The 21,881-nt window shown below is 48.7% G+C and overlaps 1 protein-coding gene across 1 annotated transcript in view; it reads right to left on the reverse strand.

Annotated features, from left to right (window-relative positions):
- Window positions 1-558: 558 nt before the first annotated feature.
- FOXO3 (forkhead box O3) overlaps window positions 559-21,881 on the reverse strand; it is an 85,199-nt gene continuing 63,876 nt past the window's right edge. Inside the window, exon 2 of the mRNA XM_051613116.1 lies at window positions 559-1,988. Within this exon, the coding sequence (XP_051469076.1) occupies window positions 588-1,988 (1,401 nt within the window). The 3' untranslated portion in view covers window positions 559-587. The remainder of the gene's footprint in view (window positions 1,989-21,881) is intronic.

The following is a 21,881-nucleotide window of genomic DNA, read 5'->3' on the forward strand; positions in this document are numbered from 1 at the left end:
AAACAAATTCCCTAGTACCACAGCAGCAACGCAACTCGAATTCACTCCAGCTCTGACCCACGCAGCTGATCCTCAGCACATGCCAAGATGCCCTCCCTTCTCCCCTGCAGCACCGTCGCTCCCCTGACAGCAAAGCCCCTTGCCCCATCCCTAGGGAACACAGCTCAGCTCCGTGCGGCCATCGGCTGCAGAGAAGAATCCATCTGCTGCGACTTCAAAGAGGACAAGCTGGAGCCGTGCGATTCCTAAAGCCCACAAATATTCCATCTTGGTTTGCCTGATTTGTCATTAGCATTTCTCATGCCTAAATTAAGAAGGACAGGCAGCATCACGTGTGTGCTGACAGTGCTGGAGCTGAACAGCTTTTATAGCTTCGCCTCCTTTCCCTCCACACCTCCCAGTGTTTCCTGGCTGCTCCTGTCGCAGACCAGCACACAACCAGCCACCACAAGCCCAATCAATGTTATGAGGGTGCACTAACTATTCAGTGTTTGGTGTGAACTCCAGCACAACTAAGGAACCAAGGATTTTACCACATCTACAGGGCACTGACCTGTTTGCCCATTTTCCCTGTTCTCAAAGATCCTTCAGCCTGGCACCCAACTCTGTGATGAAGCCTGTTTAGCACCAGTGAAGTTCCCCACATTCAGACTGACAACGTTCTGAGCTGAGATGAGGGAATCAAAGTTAAAATCCAGCCCATCTGCGTCCATGAGTTCACTGCGGATAATGGACTCCATGTCACACTCCAGGCTCCCATTGAAAATATCCAGGTCCAAGTCACTTGGGAATTTCTCGTGTCCCATGACCGGGAGGTTCACGCTAGAGGAGTACAAAGAGGAGCCTGAGAGCGGGTCAGAAAGTGTTTGCATAGACTGACTGACGGGTGACTGCTGATGTTTGGTGGATCCCAAGCTGTTTGAGTCACTCAAGCCTATGTTACTGATGGAACTGGACAAGGCACGGCTGCCACTAAGAGAGGAGCTGTGGGACTGGTGCTGGTGATGAGGCAGGCTCTGATTGACCAGCCCGCCCTGGCCGGATTGCGCAGCAAAGGACATCATGGGGTCGTTGCGGAGCATTATATTCCTGCGGGAATTCTGGGCGGACACAGCCGTGCTGGCTTGTGACATGAGTGGGTCAGACTGTGTCATCATGACATCGCTGTGACTAAGTGCATCCGAGGCGAGGAGATCCTGCAGCGTCTGGTTGTTGTAATGAGAAATGGAAGAGAAGGTGGCCGGCTTGTTCTCCTGAATGGTCTGCATGGGCGACTGGCGGAGGGAGTTCAGGGACGACGGCCCGAACACGGCGTTGTTGAAACTACTCGACGGGGAACCCAGCCCTGAACCTTTGGAACCATACGGAAAACTGGAGCTTCTCTGCATTATCCCTCCCGTGGGAGACTGCTGGGAGGGAGGGAGCGTTATATTGTCCAAGAGATCATCCATGAGGTTATCTGTCAGTCCGTCGTTCAAATTCATCGTCCCAGCCATATCAGTCAACCTGGGCAACTCCACAGTACAGGGTTTGTTTACCGATGGGGACAAGCTCGACGGACTCCCGTACAGCATTGGAGACAGTGGAGCATCATCATCTTGAACATCATCTAGCTCGGTGCTTGCCAGGATGGGCGACAAGCGGCCGCTGATGGTGCTGGCGTTCGAGTTGGTACGGGAGCGGAAGTCTGTCCAGGCATCCAGCTCGTCGCTGCTGCGGGAGGTGGGACTCCCTGGCCACTTGGAGAGCTGGGAAGGGCTGTCCTCGCTCGTCTCCTGGGCGGTCTGCAGGGCTGCCTTCTTCTTCGCTGCCCGCCCTCTGCTCTTGGTGTACTTGTTGCTGTTGTCCATCGACACGGCGCGTCGCCGGGGCGCTTTGCCGCCTTTCCCGCCGTCGGGATTGATCATCCACCAAGAGCTTTTCCCGGTGCCTTCGTTCTGCACCCTGACGAATCGGCTGTGGAGTGACAAGTTGTGCCGGATGGAATTCTGCAGGAAGGGAACAAAACAAAAAAAAAAACACAAAACAAACAAACGTCAAGACCAGCACCCCACGTCTTTCACTGCCCCAAATCTCAAGCCGTTAAAGCAACATCACGGGAAAAGAGCAACACAAATGAAAGCACTGGGCCCTCCTGAACACCACCAAGGGTGGTGGACACAGGAGGTCTGGGATGAGACTGCAGCGTGCATTCCTGGTGCCCATCTCTACACCTTCAAAAGCTGCACCCTGAGGAATGGAACGGGCAAGGGGCTAGATGGTTCTCCCTTACTTTCAACTCAAGACAGCCCTCTGTACTACCAGCAGTCTCGTCATCAGTTCCTTGAAATCAACACTGCAGAAGTCTGGCTGGAGGGGTAGTCACACTCACTGCAGCCTCTGCAAATGTCTTTCTAACCCTCCATGAGCGTGTGTGTTGTGTGTTTGGTGTAATAACTCTTCAGAAAACTGCAAGTGCTGTTGCTCGTCAACCCCGGGCGCCCTGTGCATGACTAAGCTGCGCTTCCTCTCTCGACTACAGACCCCAGAATTATGCCCATGCTGCAGGAGCTGGCCAGCTGTCCCCTTGCTGTGCTGTCCCCACAGACTTCAAAACATGATGTGACACAGCACACAGCGATATCCCTGTCCCTGTGAGCTGCTGGATGTGGAGGGGTACCCAGCTGCTGCAGACAGCTGGGTACCCCCTGCCCCACAGAAGACAGCACCTTCTGGGGAGCTCATGCACTGTCCTGCTTCTGCAGATGACCTGCTGGCACTGGTCAGCACCATGTATCATCCAAACACCACCATGGCTCAAGCCCAGGATAAATGACCCATGAAAAAGAGGCCGAGAAAACCCAGGTAACCCCTAGTGAAACGACTCTGGATTTACACAGAAATAACAGAGATTAAAATCCCACTCCACTCGTCTTGCTGATCTTGGGCTTAAAATCTGGCTCAAAGTAAGGTCAAGCAAGTAGCACATTAGTGAAAATGCTTCCAGGTTTGGTTTGGGTCTTTTTTACCATGTGCAAGTCAAAACATCTTGGGAGCTACTTCACATTCCTTTGACAGAACAGTTGTGCTGTTCCTCCAGGTTAGAAATGATCAAGTTTAAAAAGTCGCAAGAGTCTTTTTTCTTAAGTTTTGGGCATTACCAGGCATATATCTATAAAGAGGATAAAATCACATTTGATCTACCAGCATGCTTTAAAAACACAAGGTCAACAGGATCCTAGCATAATCAAACCATCCAGGATAAGTGCCCTTCACTTACAACCATTGAAAAAATCCAGCAAAGAATGAATGCATCAATAAATCATCCACAAGCACCTCAACATCCTTAGGATAAATGGTTGTTTGACATAAGTGAACTGGAGACACATTTGACACACAAAGAAATGCAGCTCAGCTTTTTTTTTTAAACCATTCTTTTCAGTATAAAATGCCTTTCCAACCCCCCCCCCCCCCGTTAAGTGTTGAGGTTTTTGTCAGATTGTGAAATGGAAAACATGCCTGAAGTTCTTCTTGCATGCAGACAGCAGACATGGTTGTGATTATCACTTAATGAAAAGAGAAATCATATGAACCATAGTTCAAAATAGCAACTGTTAGGTTTTAAACAATTTGAGCAAAACAACAGACCAGACTTCACAGTCATACACAAGAGAAGTTTGGGTCAGTCCCTCAGCTATAAACTTCTCCATTTCCAAGGGACTATCATGCCACCAAAATCTGGTGGATTGAGTTGCAGCATAATAGCTCTTCAGTCTGCAGAAGGAATGAGCTTTTTATTACTTAACTGATGACATTTTAACTATATTTTGAGTCTGGCAGCAGTCTGTTTCTAACTTCTAATAACTAGGCACCACTGCTTACTTCCTCAGGTTTCTCCCAGCTGGCTGGAGAACTGCTCTTTTGGTTTGTTTGTTTTTTTAAATAACCCTTATTGATATTCCAGCCTGTACTGCACCAGTGCAGGTAGCTCTCCCATTCATAACCCAGGAGCATAGCTCAGGCTGGGATCCACCTGGCTGGAGAGCAGCCCTGTGGAAAGGGACCTGGGGGTTTTGGTGGGTAACAGGCTCACCATGAGTGCACAGTGCACTGCAGGGCAAAGAAACCACCAGCAGAGACAAAGAAGTCATCATCCTGCTCTACTCAGTGCTTGTCAGACCACACCTGGGGTATTGCCTTCAGTTTTGGTCCATGCTCTACAAAAGGGATGGGACAGGCTGGAGAGGATCCAGAGAAGGGCCACAAGGATGATCAGAGGACTGGAGGACCTGCCATATGAGGAGAGGTTGAGAAAACTGGGTTTTTTCAGCCTGGAGAAGAGAAGGCTCAGGGGAGACCTTATTACCATGTTCCAGACCTTAAAGGGTGACTACAAAGAAAATGGAGACTCCCTGTTTACAAGGAGACACATGGAAAAGAAAAGGGGTGATGGACACAAGTTGTTCCTGGGGAGATTCCAGTTGGACACAAGAGGTAAATGTTTCCTCATGAGGACAGTCAAACATTGGAATAGTCTCCCAAGGGAAGTGGTGGATTCCCCCACATTGGGCAGTTTGAAGTCTCAGCTTGACAGGGTGCTGAGCCACCTCATGTCAACTAGAGTAGTGCCTAGAGAGGTTGGGCCAGATGATCCTTCAGGTCCCTTCCAACCTGCCATTCTAGGGTTCTATGATCCATCCTGTGACTTTCATGGACAACCACTAGCAAGAACATCTGCATGGAGATCTCTCCTCACAAAGAGCCAGCAGCAGGATGATGGCAACCAGAGCTAGACCATCCCACCAAGCCAGGCTACAAGAGCCATACAAACTACACTGTTTTCTACTTAAAAATGCTGGATGGAAGAATACACAGCACCAGGAACTGTGCTAATGAAAAAAAAACAAAACCAAAACAACCTTAGAAAACACTCATCATCCAACATCCAACAGGCCTAAAAGCATCCAAAATCCTAAAGGTCAAAAAAGGTTTGAGGCACCTTCCAGGATGAGCTCCTCCCTGTGTGGATGTGTGTGTGCACACGTGCCATTTTCTCACTGTATCTTTTTGCTTAGAGCTGCTATTGCACAAATAATCAGAGTGTAATAATACTTTTGCACTGGAAATTGGTGGTTATAAAAAATCCAAGCAGTTTGTTTTCCTTTACATCACACAATATGCCACTTAGGCTCCCAGCTTCTGGTTTTCTTTACTTTCCTTCTGTAGGAAGATGGTTTTCTTCAGCATAATTATGGCAAATTTATTTTTGTGTACCCCATCTCCACCCTCTGTCCAAACACTGCTTTAAAACCCACTTCTTTCACGTAACCTCCCCAGCTAACCTTGTCAGCAACAGTATGCAAGTTCCTTGGCTTCTCCTTGTGTTGGATGCTCTGCCAAGTCAAATCAGGGCTGGATCCAATTATCCTTTCACATGCAATTTTTGCTACAGAAGTCACCAGGATTGACAACTCAAGTCAGTCAAGGCTGTTGCACTGTGCTACCAGGTTGCAATCTGGATGGAAGTGACTGTATTTTCTATCTCGCTTCTGAGAGATCAAAGCATCCTAGAATCAGAGTCATTTGGGTTGGAAAAGACCTTTAAGATCATCAAGTCCAACCATTATCTCAGCACTGCCAAGCCCACCACTAAACCATGTCCCCAAACACCACGTCTATATGTCTGTAAAACCCCTCTAGGGATGGTGACTCCACCACCTCCCTGGGCAGCCTGGGCCAGGGCCTGACAACCCTTTTGGGGGATAAATTTTTCCTATGTGGTGAATGAGTGGTGCAATTCCCACCGTGAGCTCACCTCCTCTTCTTCACCGGGCTCCTGAGAGGTGCCACAGCTCTGAAAAACCCAAACTAGGTGCCAGGACAGATGTTCCTTTCTGCTTAAAATACAGGAAAATATCACAGGACAATCTTTGCTCACAACCACGTGCATCAGTAATATTTGATCACACGAGAAACCGCAAAGGAGGTGGGGGAAGCAAAGAAAACTCAGTTATCATTTGAACCTGCTGCTGATCAAATCGATGGGGATTTGTATTTGACTTTTGTGGGAGGCAAATTAGGCCATGATGATGGAAACATAGTGCACTTTTCCATGCCAAAATGCACTCAGAAGCTTCAAAAGATCTACGAGGGAACTTCCATCAATCTGTCCTGCAGACCACATGTAGAAGGGACAGATGCTAGCCAGGCTGCAGACACCTTGGCAAGAGCTCAGACACCACCGATGGGTACAACACACGGGCTGCACAAGAGCAGAGCAGAAGACAAATATGATGAGCTCCCTTTATTAGTGTTACTATTTATACCAGACTTGAAGAATGCCGTGAGCTCTGCTAAGAGCCAGAAGACTGAGGTTCCTGCAGATAAGATCAAGAGCATCCTGTATGGCATTGAGCCCAGCCCAGCCATGTCCTAGTCCTCCAGGGAAGTGGTCCTGCAGGGAAGAATGACCAGCCCCTGAGAGAAGGAAGACCCAGGGCAGAGGAACACAAGAGGCAGGTCAGGTTTGGTGTGAGCAGAGGGTGGCACAGTGTCATAAGCACTGCTACCCCACCTTGGCTTAGGCTGACAGCATCAGCAGAAGGGGTGCACCTGGGTGCCCACAAGCAGCCACGGCAGCAACACGTGGGGTGACAGCACTTCCCCCAAACCTGGGGCCACACTCTCAGCTTGGGTAAATGTCCATCCACTGCACCACGTTTCGTTCCGTTAATGCTACTCGAGGGAACCAACCACATTTTGCTCACAAAAAAAAACCCAAACAACAAGAAATCAGCTACCATGCCCTAATTACACGTGTCTCTTGATATTTTAAGAAGACTGCAAACGGGTACGCTCCCAGAGAGGACACTCAGATGTTTCCAAAGGGCTGTAGACCTGATTTGATACCAGCAACTGAGCGAGTCTCCCAGAAAGGCTGAACTGGGTGTGATCTCAACACTCCGTCCTGGTACAACAACAGCAGCAAATGCTCAGGCCTTTAAACGGAGAAAATCCCCCCTCTCCCTGTGCCTGTTTCAGCCTCTTCCAACCCATGTTTACCTTGTGGAGCCCGTCCATTAACTCAGACACCAGCTGCAAGTGCTTCCACTGCAGCACAGAGTCTTTTTTGTCTGGGAGCAACATGTGGTATCAATTTATCATCCTCAACAACGCAACAAGGAATCCACTCACTTTAAAAATAAAAAGAGAGTTGTGTAACTTAACTCTTAAAAGCCCCTGCTTTAAAGAAAAAAAAAAACAAGCCTAAAGATTACCAAGATGAGGTGCAGCTGGTGGCTGCTGAGTCCAAGTTACACACTGGTCTGTTTTCCTTTCAGTGTTTCGTAGTGAGTGGCTCATTCGTTATTTCGGACACAGGCTCCCAAACTGTAAAGTCAGGGCTACAAATCAAAAGCAGTTGTTTATTTTAACAACTGGGATAGTAGGACATGATGGGAGAAAAACAAAAATGCTATCTGCTGACCCATACATGCTGCTGATGCTCACTTGTGAGAATTACACTTTATTTTGTATTATATTAACATATTTAATGCTCAACGTTCCCCGTATGAAGCTGTCTGGCAGCCACACAGTAGAGGAAGGCATCAGACTTCATCCCACTGAAAAGAAGCCATGAAAATAACTTCAGCTTCTCAACCTTCAACGGACTGGAGGAAGCCCCACTTCTCCATGGCTTTCCATGCTCACTTGAATTTTAGTTTCCAGCCTGTCACCTCACTCCAAGAGTTGTAGCACAAAGCTCCTTTGGGATGAACATCCCTACAGAGGCTCTCCACCAAAACCAATTTCTTTAAGAAAAGCAAAATGAAACAAACTGACAAACTACCTTCTTCGCCTTCAGTTGCTGCTGAAACAGGGGATTGTCAATAATCCAACACGTTTTGCACACCCATCCAGACCTGTGTCTGTGCCTTCTCATGAAGTCAAAATTTGCTTCGACCAGTTTTACATTTTGCTTGCTTTCAAGACCCCAGGAGGATTCAATTGCAAGTAAACAGGAAAACAGGCACAGTGACTCCAAAATTAGGAATAAATAAAGTTGCCAATTGTGACTCTCCATGTATGCAGGAATTTCTGGTGAAAGGGATTTGTGAGTACAGGCAAGGAGATCTTCAGGAAGTACCAATCTGTTGGTTCCACGGAGTCACCTTCTGCCTAGCTCTGTAAGGCTGCAGTGCTACTCTCCTCAAGGAACTCTGAAATCCTCAATCCAAAGAGGTCTCTGAATTTCTTCCACTTTCCCATGAGATTTTGCAAACCAGAAAAACAAGTAACATTTAATAAAGAAGAGAGGGCACCTTGGAGATGCAGAAAAAGCAAGAACTAAAATATAAGAAGGTCCTCCCACATCCAGCTACATTGTACCAATATTCATCTTCTTCCATACAAAACCAAAAGTTATGTATTCCAGATTGCTTCATAATTTCCTAAATTATGGAAGTTGCAGGAGGGGAAAAAAAGCATTAAGCAAATTACACACAGAAAAATAAATCTTTCCTGACACCCAAATGTTTTCAATGTTTCATGTTTGGTATCATCTGCAAGTTCCTAAGGCACCTCCTGCAAACCCCACCACATGTTCATCAGAAACAGGTGGAAAGAGCACACCAGGGTCCTGCAGGATACTTCCCTTGGCTCCTGGCTGGCAAAGCCCACTGTCCTCACAGCCCTTGACAGGGTAAGTGGGATGACACAGGCTCAGCCCTACCCAAACATGCCCTCCTGCAGGAAAAGGGGAGGGGGAAAAGCCCTACAGATTTAGGGAGGAAAATTCAGCTCAGCATCTGGTGCATACAACTCATCTCTGGTGCTGCCAACAGAAGAACGACATGGACCTGTTGGAACGTGTCCAGAGGAGGCCACAAAAATGATCCTTGGGCTGGAGCAGCTCTGCTCTGGAGACAGGCTGGGAGAGGTGGGGTGTTCAGCTTGGAGAAGAGAAGGCTCCAGGGAGACCTTAGAGCACCTTCCAGTGCCTGGAGGGGCTCCAGGAAAGCTGGGGAGGGACCTGGGACAAGGGCAGGGAGGGAGAGGACAACAGGGGATGGATGAAAACTGGAGGAGGGGAGATGGAGGTGAGACATGAGGAGGAAATTCTGGAGTGTGAGGGTGGGGAGACCCTGGCCCAGGTTGCCCAGGGAAGCTGTGGCTGCCCCATCCCTGGCAGTGCTGAAGGGCAGGTTGGATGGGGCTTGGAGCAACCTGGGCTGGTGGGAGGTGTCCCTGCCCGTGCAGGGGGTTGGAACTGGATGGTCTTGAAGGTCCCTTCCAACCCAAACCATTCTGTGATTCTATGACCTGCAGGGTGGCTCTGTGGATTGCCCTCCTCATCCTCTCTTCAAAGGAGTATTTCTGACCTTGGTGGTAGGTGACTGGCTAGAGGAGGCCCCTGCTGGAATGAGCTCTCTGCCTTCAACTCTGCCCATTGTCCCCCACCCCTAGGAAGTGCCGGAAGCCTCAGGGGATATTAGAGCTCCCTGGGAGAACATTAAGTCCAGCAAAGATTTATCCTCCGAAATGTGCTGGCTCAGAGAGAAGAGCAGCAGGAGGATCTGCCTCTGTCCCACAGGCAGGGCACCGTGCCGAGCCAGATCCTGTCAGGAGAAGGTGACCAGGGCAGGGGAAACAAACCCTCCCTAACGACGGCCCCTTGCTCCCCCCTGCCCTGGCTGCTCCTTGTCCCAAGGGCAGGTGGTGAGTGATGTGCCTGCCAAGGAGGTTTGTGCTCCCCCTTTTGCAAAGAAAACTATCTCAACACGTGGACCTGTATCATAGACTCACAGAATGGTTTGGGTTGGAAGGGACCTTCAAGATCACCCAGTTCCAACCCCCCTACACGGGTAGGGACACCTCCCACCAGACCAGGTTGCTCAAAGAAGACCAGGTTGCTTGAAGAGCGATAGGAACCAAGTCACCATTTAAATAAAAGCTTTTCCTAACAACCACACACACACACACACAAATTAATTCTAGCTAAAACAACTGCTGCCTCACTCTTTGCAAACAGTGATACTGCAAATTACTACGCTGACGTAAATAAAACTTAGCTGAAAATACACACTGCCTGGAAATTGTCTCAGAGCATCACGCTTCCAGTTAGCAAAAAAATCTCCAGCTGTTTTACAGTCAGATGTCCTCTGACCACAGGAGGACTCTAATAAATAACATTTGTTTTGCTCTTAGTAGAGCAGGCCAGTTGTTGTTTATGTTTTTCCACTGGGTGTTGGGAGATAGGAAGCAGAGAGCAAGGGAAATGCTGATACTTTAACCAATGCAGCTGCAGAGCAAGAACAAGGTCTGGCTCTCCTGCAACTCCTTCCAGTGTCAGGAGCCATGTACCCTGTGACCCTTTGCTATAGGAAGCCCCCTAAAAATAAAGCATGAGCCTCTGTGTTCTCTGCTGATACTTTTCCATGTTAAAATGGGATTTGGGAATTGGGAGGCAGGCACCACCATCAGGAGGAGGCTAAAGGCACCTTGGCAGGAGCCGCCTTTTTCACCCCCTTCCACACACTTCGTCTCATGGCTGCCCAACATTCAAGAACACACTTCATTTCAATGAAAAGATTTAACTTAAGAGTAGAAATTTACTTCAAGGCATTGCTCTTGCAAGATGCTGAATTCCTGAAAATCCCAAGGCACCTCAGTGCAGGCTCGACTGGGACATGAACAGGAGATGTTGCCCCTTACTGGACTAAAACCCAAGGAGTTGCATGGAAAAAACCTGCACGTGGCTGGGTCTTGGAGGGACAGATCAAGATCAAAACAACTCTCATTTCTGTTCAGGAGTGGTGTCACCAGCAGATAACATCTTCATCTAACTTTTTTTTTTTTTTTTTTCCACAGCAAACCACAGCATTTGAAGTGTTTCCACTGCAGGAACTTGGGCAATGCCAACCCACCGTGGTGGTGGAGCCCCTTCAGCAGGGCTTCATTGCCTCCTCCGTGCCACAGGGCCCCAAGAGAACTGCAGGCACAGACAACTCATCAGCTCCAATACTGCATGGACAGTCACTCTCACAAAAACAGCTACCACTGTCAGCACAGCCCCAACCCGCCAGCTGCTGGGACTACTGGAAGAGTCCTCACAAACCTCAGTGGTCACCCAGTCAGACCTCAAGGAAAACAATGCAGTTTTTACTGCATTTACTGCAGACTTTCCCCCTGAAGGCTTTGGGTTTGTTTTGCTAGAAAGAAGAAAAACCAAACCAAACCAATTACCTTTTGTTTTGTTTGTTTGTTTTCTGTTTTCTTTGATGCACAGATCCCAGCACAACCCCCACAAGGGGCTGGGGAAACCAGAGGGCTCAGTTCTATTTCCACCCATTCTCAGCATATGGCTGTTACTATACATCGACTATTTAGAAACACGTATGGGTGTCCTTTCGTGCCATTTATAAATAAGTGTGAGTGATGCTGCTGCTTATAATAATTCAGCAAAAATAGTAGCTTCCCATGGAAGATGAAGAAAGCTGCTCATTGCTGAATCACCTCTTAGAAATCTTTATTTTTTGAAATTTTGTTGTGATCGTGCCCCGGCTTCTTTAATGTTTCCTAAGGCCGGTGAAACGCAACCAAACCAGCACCAACTCCCACTGCCCAGTGGCAGGGAAAGAGTAAAATCCGTGGGCCTGGAGAAGGCTCTTCCCAGGCTCCTGCCCTACCGAGGTGCAAGGCTGCCTTGCCCGCAGCTCCTTGAAGTGCTCGCCCGGAAACGATGGATTGTTAAACGCCCGAGTTGGATTCACTGGAAGTGTTGAGCTGCACACATTAAATTGCAGGCCTGGTGACAGCGAGGGCTGGCATGTGACTGGTGAGAGGAACAGACCTGATACGCTGTCTCCTGGCTGAGCTGGATCAGGCCTGAGCAAGCCCTTCAAAAGCCAGCACAGGCACCCCAGACCTTCCCACCAGAAAGCCTTCAAGCCACCTCCAGAACTGCCCCTGGCATTTCTGCTACCTAGACTACTCTGAAACAGGACCCCTTCCCTCTGCTATTTTAAGCATGTAATTAGTTTAATATTGAACTAGAAGGTATTATCTGATTTTAAAAAATAAATAAGTGCATTTTAAAATACAATGTGCTTCAGTCAGCAGCTGATGTGGCCAAGGGAGTGGTCCTGCTCCATGGACCTGAGCACCAGGGAAGGCCCTGAGCTTGACTGCCAGTGGGTCTGACCCACAGGCTTTTAAGGGGCAAAAAAATTCCTTTTGAGCTTCAGGGAAGGGCAGCTGGGGTGGGAATGCACAGCCATGACTCCAGGTATTCACTGCAGTGCAGTGCAGTGACTGCAGTGCTGGTGGGTACAGGGTGTGAATTAGAAGAGGAGGGATGAGCAAACAGAACAACTTGAAAAACAGGAATCTCCTCCTCCACGACTGGGTGGGAGGGACTGGGTAGCCATGGCACTGCCAATAAAGACATGCAGGCTCTTCAAGACGCAATGGTAGCTGTAAAATATTAATGCCTTTTGAAAGTAGAAAGTGATCAGTTTTCCCTCTGATGTGTTCAGATGCACATTCTGCTTTCGTCCTGAGAATAGCAGAGGGTCCTCCTAGCCTTTCCCCTCTCTCTTTCTTATAATTTCCTACCTCTTCCCTCTGCACTGGGGAACATACTTTAAACACCGCATTTGGGAACGTATTTGAGAAATCATCCAGACTTGCTTTCTGTGTACACAAACCTAACTCACACCATGCCAGATAACATGGGTGGACAAACCCATCCACCTCCTCACCTTTCTTACATGGACAGTGTAGGTGGGTTTACTTCACGAGTCTTTCCTCAGTCCATTCTTCCGTCTCACTTCCACAGGACCACTGGGACCCCTAGCCCCAAAACCAGCCCTGCCCACAAACTCACCACCAAGGCATGTGGCTTTAGTTTCCATGCTGTGATGCCCTAGCTGTAAGCTCCAAGTTGATAGCATTGGATTTTCTTTTCCTTTTTCCTATGGAGAAAGCTTTACACAGCCTTAAAAGGTAACTCTCCTCACCCAGCCTAGGCAGCTCCAGGTCAGTCCTTGATGTCTGAGCTAGTGATGCCAGCCCCTCCTTGGCAATCAGGGGAGAGCAACAGGCACCTCAACCACATGAGCCCACCAGCCCATCTTCCTCTGCAAGTGCCTCTGTGCTGGTGGAGGTGGATCTCACCCTTCACCCAGGGAGGCTCTGGAGCTGTGGCTGCTTTGGGACAATCACTCCCAACAGCTTTCATGGCATGGAGGCTTCAGAGAGCTCTCCCTCACTGGGACTCACCAAACTCCCCCTCTGGATTAATCTCAGCTTCACCAAACCCCATTTACAAACTGCTGTGGTTTCCATTAAACCTCATCTCCCTCAGATGACTTGCATGTTACTGGTTTTACTGGATTTTTAAAAACTTATTTTCTGTTCACTGCAGGGGTAAAACACACCTCAGAGCTGACAAAAGGGAAGATGACACCTATTATGCTGACAGTGAATCAGCCCTTTGCTACATCAAGCAGGACATTCCTGTTCCACATGCAACTGGCAGCAGCACCATCCCAGAAACCTCACAACCCAGGTAAATGAACAAGTATGAAAATCCTTTTATTTTCTTCCCCCACCCCCACCCCCCCAACTATTTACCTACTCTGAGAAACTAAGGTCACTGCTACAGATACAATCACAAACATGAGAGCTAAATGTTGAGCCTAAAGCTAGGCTGTGTCAAAATGCTCTGGCCCTTCCCAGTGCTTTGTTGGCACCCCACCCTGAGCAAGGGCACCCAAATAGCAGAGTGATGAGTGGAGGAGCCCTTTCATGTTCCTGGTTTGAATCTGTACACATGAGTAATCCCTCCTGAAGCCAACACTCTGGCCACGCAGGGGCCCTGGTGCCTAGACTGGGACATATTTCAGAGGCAGCTTCAGAGCCACAAGGGTGATGGGTTTCAGGACCTTGTCTGTGCCAAGATCGTCACCACGTACTAGGACAAGAATTACCTACCCTGTAGGCTGCAGGCTGGCTGAGATTCCATTGTGGGAAGGACTGCACAAGGAGGAGATGCATCGGAAAGTTTACAGCCTCAACACGCAGGCAAAGAAGCCTTAATTCAATAAAGATGCTTCAGAACATGAAATGGAGAGGCTTGCTTTGGTTTCATGTGCTAGCACAAACCGGCCTTGCCTTCCCTGCCCTTCAGGGTAAGCATCAAGGCAACCTCTTGGTGCCCCGAGATGGTGTCACCTTCCAGACACCATCCCCAGCTCTGAAAAATTCTAAGTATTGACTAGCTGAATCAAAATGTGTGAGTTTCTGGGTTGCAGTAGCTCTGTGTGCCCTGAGAGGGCTCCACAATCCCTGGAGACATAGAATTGTTTGGGCAGGAAAAGATCTCGCTTCTCAGAGAAACTGGGCGCAGACCCCAGGTGGGTTGGGTGGACACATGTCACATCCTGCTTTTAGGGGGGAAAGCATTTTGTTGGTAGAACCACACTACATAAAATAAGTCCTTTTTCAACACGGCTGAGACACGGGGCAAATTTTAAAGGATGATTCTAAGAATGCCTTTGTACTTCATCTCTTTTTTATGACACCGTTCACAGTATTCATAGCTCAAGAATGCAAGGCCTCCTGAGTATGCCAGGTATCATTTTCATAACAAAGGTACACCAAGAAACAAGCACCTTCAAGTTGCAGCTGAACAGAGGAGGACACAAAGACAGGAGCACTGGCAAATGCCCATGGGAATATTCACTCTCCTTCTGGGAAAGGGAGGGGACCCACTACCAAGCACCCTGAGCAATGTGTGTAAGTTAATATTATGACAGGCCTGCTAATACTTTTATAACATGAGCTGATATGCAAAATACACAATGGCCTGACAAAAACTAGCTTTATGCTTTTTCTTCTGTTTTTTCCTGTGATTAAAGTTTAGAGGAGATGGGATACCTAGAAAAACAGGAACGGAACAGGATGCTGTTTGGCTAAGATTATCAAAGTGCAAAAGGAAAAAATTAAGGAGATGGAAGAGTCCACACTTGTCTCTAGTCAGACTTTTTCCAGAGCTGGTGAAAACTCATTTTGCTCATAGGACCCGACCACGTTCCCTGTTGCAAAGTGAGATTCTCACCTACAAAGGCTTTTGCATGGATCTAAGTGCATATCCTGTGAGCTGCTCTGTGGACTTCACCATGAATATCCTCAATGGGTAGGGTCAGATATGCACCAGTCTTTGTCAGACCTTGCCTTGTTAACAAGCATAAATAAGAGGAGACACCCAGAAATTTCCAGTTTCATTCACAGGCAAGATTCAAACCTCAAAAAAGTTAATGAAATCCTTCTAGTAGTTTTGTCTCCAGCTTTTTTTGAGGTGAAAATGCACCATATTAATTATTTTCAGCAGAAATGGGTTCTTGGTGCCATCCAATCACAGCTATAACCCCAGTGGCCCTTCCGAAGCAGAGTGACAGCTGAGTCACTACTGTTAAAACAGGGATGAGAAAAGGAAAATGAAAAAGAAACTAGGCTACTTCCCCTGAGGAGCTAAATACAGTATTTAATGGCATCTTTTTATAAGGTTAACAAATCAAATACTTCAGCTACGAACTGCTGCCATCACCAGAACTGCAACACAGTGACCCCAGACAACCCATCACCGTCTAGGTTTCCTCCTCCTGTGACACATAAATAAGGAGGAAGAGGCTGGGAGGCAGGACAGCCTCTCACCAACCTCGGGGTGTTCAGGGAGATGGGCAGTGATGGCCACACAAGGACTCATCAGGACAAACAGCAATGCTGGTAACTGAGAAGACAGCAGGAGGGAGCAGATGGGGTACATGTCTGCAGGGGCAGGAGCAGGCAGCACTTGGGCTCCGCTTGTTTAACTGGGGCAAAGAGCCACCCACCCCACCCCACTGCCATTAAATGAGTGTGTCCAAAGCAATTAAAATCAGGACAGCAAGAAACCTTAAAGCTATAAGCATAGAGGAGCATCTTTTACCCAACACTGCAGAAGTGTTGGGAGCTTTGGACTCCATGTCGCTCGTAAGTTTCATTTTAGTAAGTTGCATTTCCATGAGGTAGCTTAATACAGACAGATGCCAGAAATATCTGCCCAGCAGAACAGGAAGGACTGAAGTACCAAGGGCAGGTTGGATGGGGCTCTGAGCAACCTGGGCTGGTGGGAGGTGTCCCTGCCCATGCAGGGGAGGTTGGAACTGGGTGATCTTGAAGGTCCCTTCCAACCCAAACTAGTCTGTGAGTCTATGAAGCTGATTTTCCAGGACACCAGCTGCAGCTACCTCACAGGCCTTCTGTTCTAGGAGACCCTAAATGTACTCATAAGACATTATGGCACAACAGGGTGACAGTTTTGCTCATTTTCACCACCTTCCTGCTGCTCCAGTGCCACACTTGTGAGCAGCAACCCCAGCTCAGGGCTGCACCAGACAAGCTGCTCTGCAGCTCCACGTCCCAACAAACGGTTCTTGCTGCCAGAGCCAAGAATGTGATCACAAATGCAATGGGAGTGCAGGGTGGTTTGAAATGCTGTCTCCTCATCTGACAGCACAGGAGCACACAAGATGCCAGCACACAGGCCACCTGGGTAGGCAACTCCTGGAAAGAGCACTTGGACTAACTTTCCTCCTTGGAGCAGATGACCAAGAGCGTACATTGGAAACTGGTGGTACTGCATTTCTATGTGCATTTCTGAGTTCCAGAATTTGGCCTACCTCAGTCCTGCTTGCCAAATAAGCACAGTTGATATTTAATCCCATGCATGCTTTCAGCAGCTTCTCCCTCCAGTTGGCTTCAAGCACCCCATCCGTGCCTTATCAGAAACTCTGGCCGCATTATTGGGATGAAGCACAAGATGAGCACGATGCTGAACAGCAGCAAGGCTTGCTCGTGCAAGAAGGCTGGCTGACCTCTGCAGGACTCTTCACATAAGAAAAAGTTTGCAGGATTAGGACCGAAGCCTGAAGACGGGGTCATCTCTCCCCCCTGCCCATCCCCTCTCCCTTGGCTCTAGCATCCAGCACATGCTGTCCTCCTCACTACTTCAGCAGGGTCCTTAAGGCTTCAGACCTGAATGAAGCAAGGCAGGACGAGTGTGCTCTGTGATTCAGGGGTATTTAAAAGAGAGGGGGGGGGGAAAGGGAAACTGTTAGGCAGAATCTGCCAGGAGGAGGAACGGGTCTGTCTGCCAAGAGGCAAGAGTCCACAGACTTTCAATTTCAAAAGCTTTCAGGAAGGACGACCTCAAGATACTTTCACGAGCTGCTCTGAACGACTCACAGCTGGGCACTCAGCCATGTTTTTTCCCTCCTCTCCTTTTTCTCCACCTAGAAAACTTTGGGTTTTTTTTTCACTTGGTGAAAGGCAAAATAACTTCATCATAATTTAAAATAACTTCACCACCTATGGGCACTTACATGACATTTAGCTCTGGATTGCTGCTGTGTGTCGGGATGATGTACATGCTTGGAAAAGAGTCCCTGGGAACCACAAAATGTCTTCAACCCTACCCATCACTCTGGCACACTGACCTGTAAACACAAAGTGCCTTCTTCTGCTGTGCTCATTCTCCATCCCCCTGCTCCCTCCCCAGAATCAGGACATTGCTGAACTGGGTACCATGCTGTTTGCAATCACACGTTTAAAAAAAATAAATAAATTAAGCCCTGTACAAAACCAGGATCAAATTGCAGGCTGCTGAGATCCAGCACCCTTACGTTGCCCAGAACCTACAAGATGGAGCTCGCATGTTTAGGTAAGAAATGTAGCAAAATAAAGACAAAACCTGTAAGCAACCCCTTCTAAATGTGGCTCCCCTCCTGCCAGGGAAAGGGCCAGCTGGCCCAGAGGAGGGGCACAGCCTTTGGTGACTCCAGGCAAATAACCTGGCCAACACCAGGGGGTTAAGGGCTGTCTGCTGGGTCCCAGCCATGGATCAAGAGATGTCAGGATGACACTGGGAATGTTGGAGAGGACTGTGCAAAGCCAGGGCTCTGCCTTGCAGAGGAGCAGTGCTGGCAGGAAGGAGGTGACAGTGCCAGAGCCCAGCTCCTGGGAGTATTAATAGTCATCACATGCTCGTCAGGAGGAGAATCTACCCTTTCATAAGCACCCACTGCCAATAAGAACTCTTACCAATAGCAGATCTGGGATACCCCAACAGCATGTTTTGCTAGGAGAGCATAGGGGAAAAAAAATCCACAACTCCACTCTTTGTTGACAACTGGTCCCTGTGATGTGCTGAACATCATCTGCCAGGTACCAAATCCCCCAGCTCACGCTCACTCTTACTGGAGAGAAAAGCAACCTGCTACATCACCTGCCTACTTCAGACAACAGGATTGAGGTCACTACTGAAGAACTGCTGGAGCTCCACGTCTCAAATGACAATAAGCCCTGCTGCTTTGGTGAGGTTTTTTATCTCCCAGAGAGACGCTGGGGGGAAAAGTCTCATCAGCAGCCAAGTTTGCAGGGGTGCTACTGAGAAAAGGAAATAAGCTGGCCTGGAAATGTCATGGTGTCATGCCATTATCCTGATGGGACAGGTGGGACAGAACCAAGAAGGCTCCAGGGGGACCTCATAGCAGCCTTCCAGTGCCTGAAGGGGCTCCAGGAAAGCTGGGGAGGGGCTTGGGACAAGGGCAGGGAGGGAGAGGACAAGGGGGAATGGATGAAAACTGGAGGAGGGGAGACTGAGGTGAGACATGAGGAGGAAATTCTGGAGTGTGAGGGTGGGGAGACCCTGGCCCAGGTTGCCCAGGGAAGCTGTGGCTGCCCCATCCCTGGCAGTGTTGAAGGGCAGGTTGGATGGGGCTTGGAGCAACCTGGTCTGGTGGGAGGTGTCCCTGCCCATGCAGGGGGTTGGATCTGGATGATCTTGAAGGTCCCTTCCAACCCAAACCATTCCATGATGATATGATTCTATGATTTTCAGACCTTGCCACCCACGCTGCAGCGCGATCTTCACCCCAGAGCCCAAGCACAGGCACTTCGTGGGCTCAGTCACATCAGTCCCCCAGACCAGCAGTGGTTTCGAGAAATGGCCTTCTTCAGGAACAGGAAAAATTCAAAGCATCCTGCAGGACATGATTCAGGTTCCTCCACGGCTACCCCAACAAGGGTAAAACGAAAGGCCTGGGACAGGCACGAGCAGCTCTCCAGGGCCGGGCAAGCCCTGAAGGGAGCGCTTTCCAACACCAAGGAAAGGCTGGGAGTGTCACCTTCCCCTGGGTACACAGCAACAGTTGCTAGTTTGGGCAGGCGACCAGATGAGATGCAGCACAGGACCTGAGAGTGACATCACCTGACTATCACCTCACTTTCCTCAGATTCAACTGGATTCCCTTAAGAAATTATTTTTAGAATCGCTACAGACAAAAGCCTCGAAAACCTGTTTATTACTGATTTGGGTAGAGGAGGCTGGGGACTAGCAGACAAAGCCTTAATAAGGCCTAAGTATCTGGAAACCAAAACCACCACAGAAATAACATGCAGATATTAGCAGTGAGGGTAATTAACCTCCTAAAAAAAACAAACTTAAAGGTGGGGTGGAATCTCCATTGCCTTCAGTTTTTATATTCAAAGTCAGATGTTCTTCCAAAAGGTGGGGTGAAGTGTGGAAACTGGATTTGCTGTTGAAAGAACTGATGGGAGCTCTGAAGCTTCTCTTCAGAAGGCCTTAAAACGTCAACGTTTACCTGCTGTCTGTACAGTTCAACTCTGCTTTGCTAAGACAGGCATTTGCAGCTGCAAATGAAGTTAAGAATTACTAGAAACTACCAGGACAAAGTATGCAAATACTCCAGGGGAACCAGTATGGGGGGGGGGGGAATATAAAAGCCCTCCAAAATGTTAAATCAGAGGTCCATTGCTTTTGCCCCAGACACGAGAAATTAATAACATCATGTCTTGTTACTCCATGACACTGGGAGCTTGAAAGTAATTGATCTTGCCTCCGATTTCAAGTCAGCTGTGGTGTTTGTTTAGGAGAAGAGGTTCACATGACAGGCTGGAGCTTCTGAAAGAGACCTTTTGCTGAAGCAGTAGCAGCTCCCTGGAAATAGATAACTACAGGGATTCCCAGGCAGCCAGGGGTTTGTCAGCAGCAATGCACTGCTTGCTGGTGCACAACACTTCTTCATTATGTTTATACAACTACGGGTATTAGTATTTACAGCAAATGGCTTCTTTTTACATCCCTTACCTTGAATATTTGATATCCTTTATGAATTTTAATGGACCGTCACACTGTCTTGTGTTTTTTAGCTTGTCATTTAATATGCTTGTATAGTGACAGCCTAATGAACTACTGAGTGATGCGAGGAACTGTGTGGTATGTCACAACAACTTGTTTTATAAAATAGCAGGGCAAAGCTTTCTCTGCTTTTATAGGAAGGACAGGTTCTCTACTCTGCGGGCCCCAAACGACAGCGAGAAAAGAAATGGTTTGAGCCAGAAAGAAGGAGGGGATGGGGGAGAAAGCAAGACAGAAACAAAACTGCACTGTCAGGTTTCCATTTTGTTACAGCCCTCGTAATCAAACCTAGGAAGGCAACCCAGCAAGGGGCCCTGGGCTATCACATCATCCCCAGTGCAAAAACTTCTGACGTAAGCAATGGACTCGTCTGCTAATTTGATTTCTACAACTCACTGCGCCGGGACGTGCCCGATAAGAGCTGACTGGCAATTCCCACAGAGAGGGATTTTGCAGAGCCTTGCATGCCCGTCCAGCACAGGCAACTCCACCCATTTCTTTCTGCACATGCCACTGTCACCTGCAAATCTGAGGCAGACACGCAGGACTCTCTATCAGTGGGACCATATGGGTCTGCAGAGATAGCAAAAGCCAGAGGCTGCCACCCCCTCGCCAAATAAAACAGCTCCACTTACAAGAAATGACATGTGGCAGGAGAGACCCAGGAAAGGACACAGTTTAAACCTCCTGCATTCAGAGGCTGTTGCTTCAAGTAACACCTCCAGCAGATGCAACAGGCAATCCACAGATTCCTCCACAACAGAGGTTCCTATTACGGAGAAGTCAAAGTCAAGAGGGACAAACCATGCCCAAGGCAGAGGAGATGGGCTTCTTCAAAACTGATGCATCTAAACTACAGATTTTTATGTGTGAAAGGCCTCAGGTAAATACTTTGCTAGAAGGAAAGAAGAGGGAAAGGGATGGCAAAAGACAGGCCAGCAAGTAACATGAGCAATTTGAAAATATTTGGTGGGTTAGGGGGGCAATAAATTACAAATTGTCTGGCTCACAGAGGTTTATGAGAGGCTCTGTGCCAGGGAGGCCAAACAGCTCCTTCTTCTGGAGTGGGATGGGAGAGGAAGCACAAGAGGAAAGACTGAGCCTCTTGTCTACTGGAAAAGCAGATTTTTAAAACCCTCAAAGAAGGCAGGACAGACTGAAAAGGAGACTGCTAGAAAAGCAGAGGACGCGGCGCTGCTGCTGGAGGTCTGGGAGGTGCCTGGCCTTACCTGCCCAAGTCCCCATCACAACCTCCCCCTCAAAGGCCAGCAGGGACTTACTGCCTCCCCCGGGGGTGTGCGGGGGTCAGTGCAGTGCCCAGAGTGGCAGGTGGTGATGGACACGCTCCCCAACAAGGCGGCATCCCCTCTTCTCCAAAAGCTTCTGCTGGGGGGCTGCAGCAGCACTCAGGGGACCCCTGGGGCCCACTGGCCTCTGGTGCCAGCAGCTCCCCCAGACAGCTTTCTCAAATCAAAATATGGTTTCCTACTAACACGAGGTAGGCAGCCTCATGTTTTTCTAAAGCTGACACAGAGGAGGTCCCGAGCCACCACCACGTGTCTGGGGAGCTGCTGAGAAGCTGAGATTCCTGCAAACTTGCAGGCAGGTGCCTGCTCCCAGCGAGCAGCTCCCAAACTGC

The sequence above is a fragment of the Apus apus genome, chromosome 3 (assembly GCF_020740795.1).
Source record: "Apus apus isolate bApuApu2 chromosome 3, bApuApu2.pri.cur, whole genome shotgun sequence".
NCBI classification, from domain to species: domain Eukaryota; kingdom Metazoa; phylum Chordata; class Aves; order Apodiformes; family Apodidae; genus Apus; species Apus apus.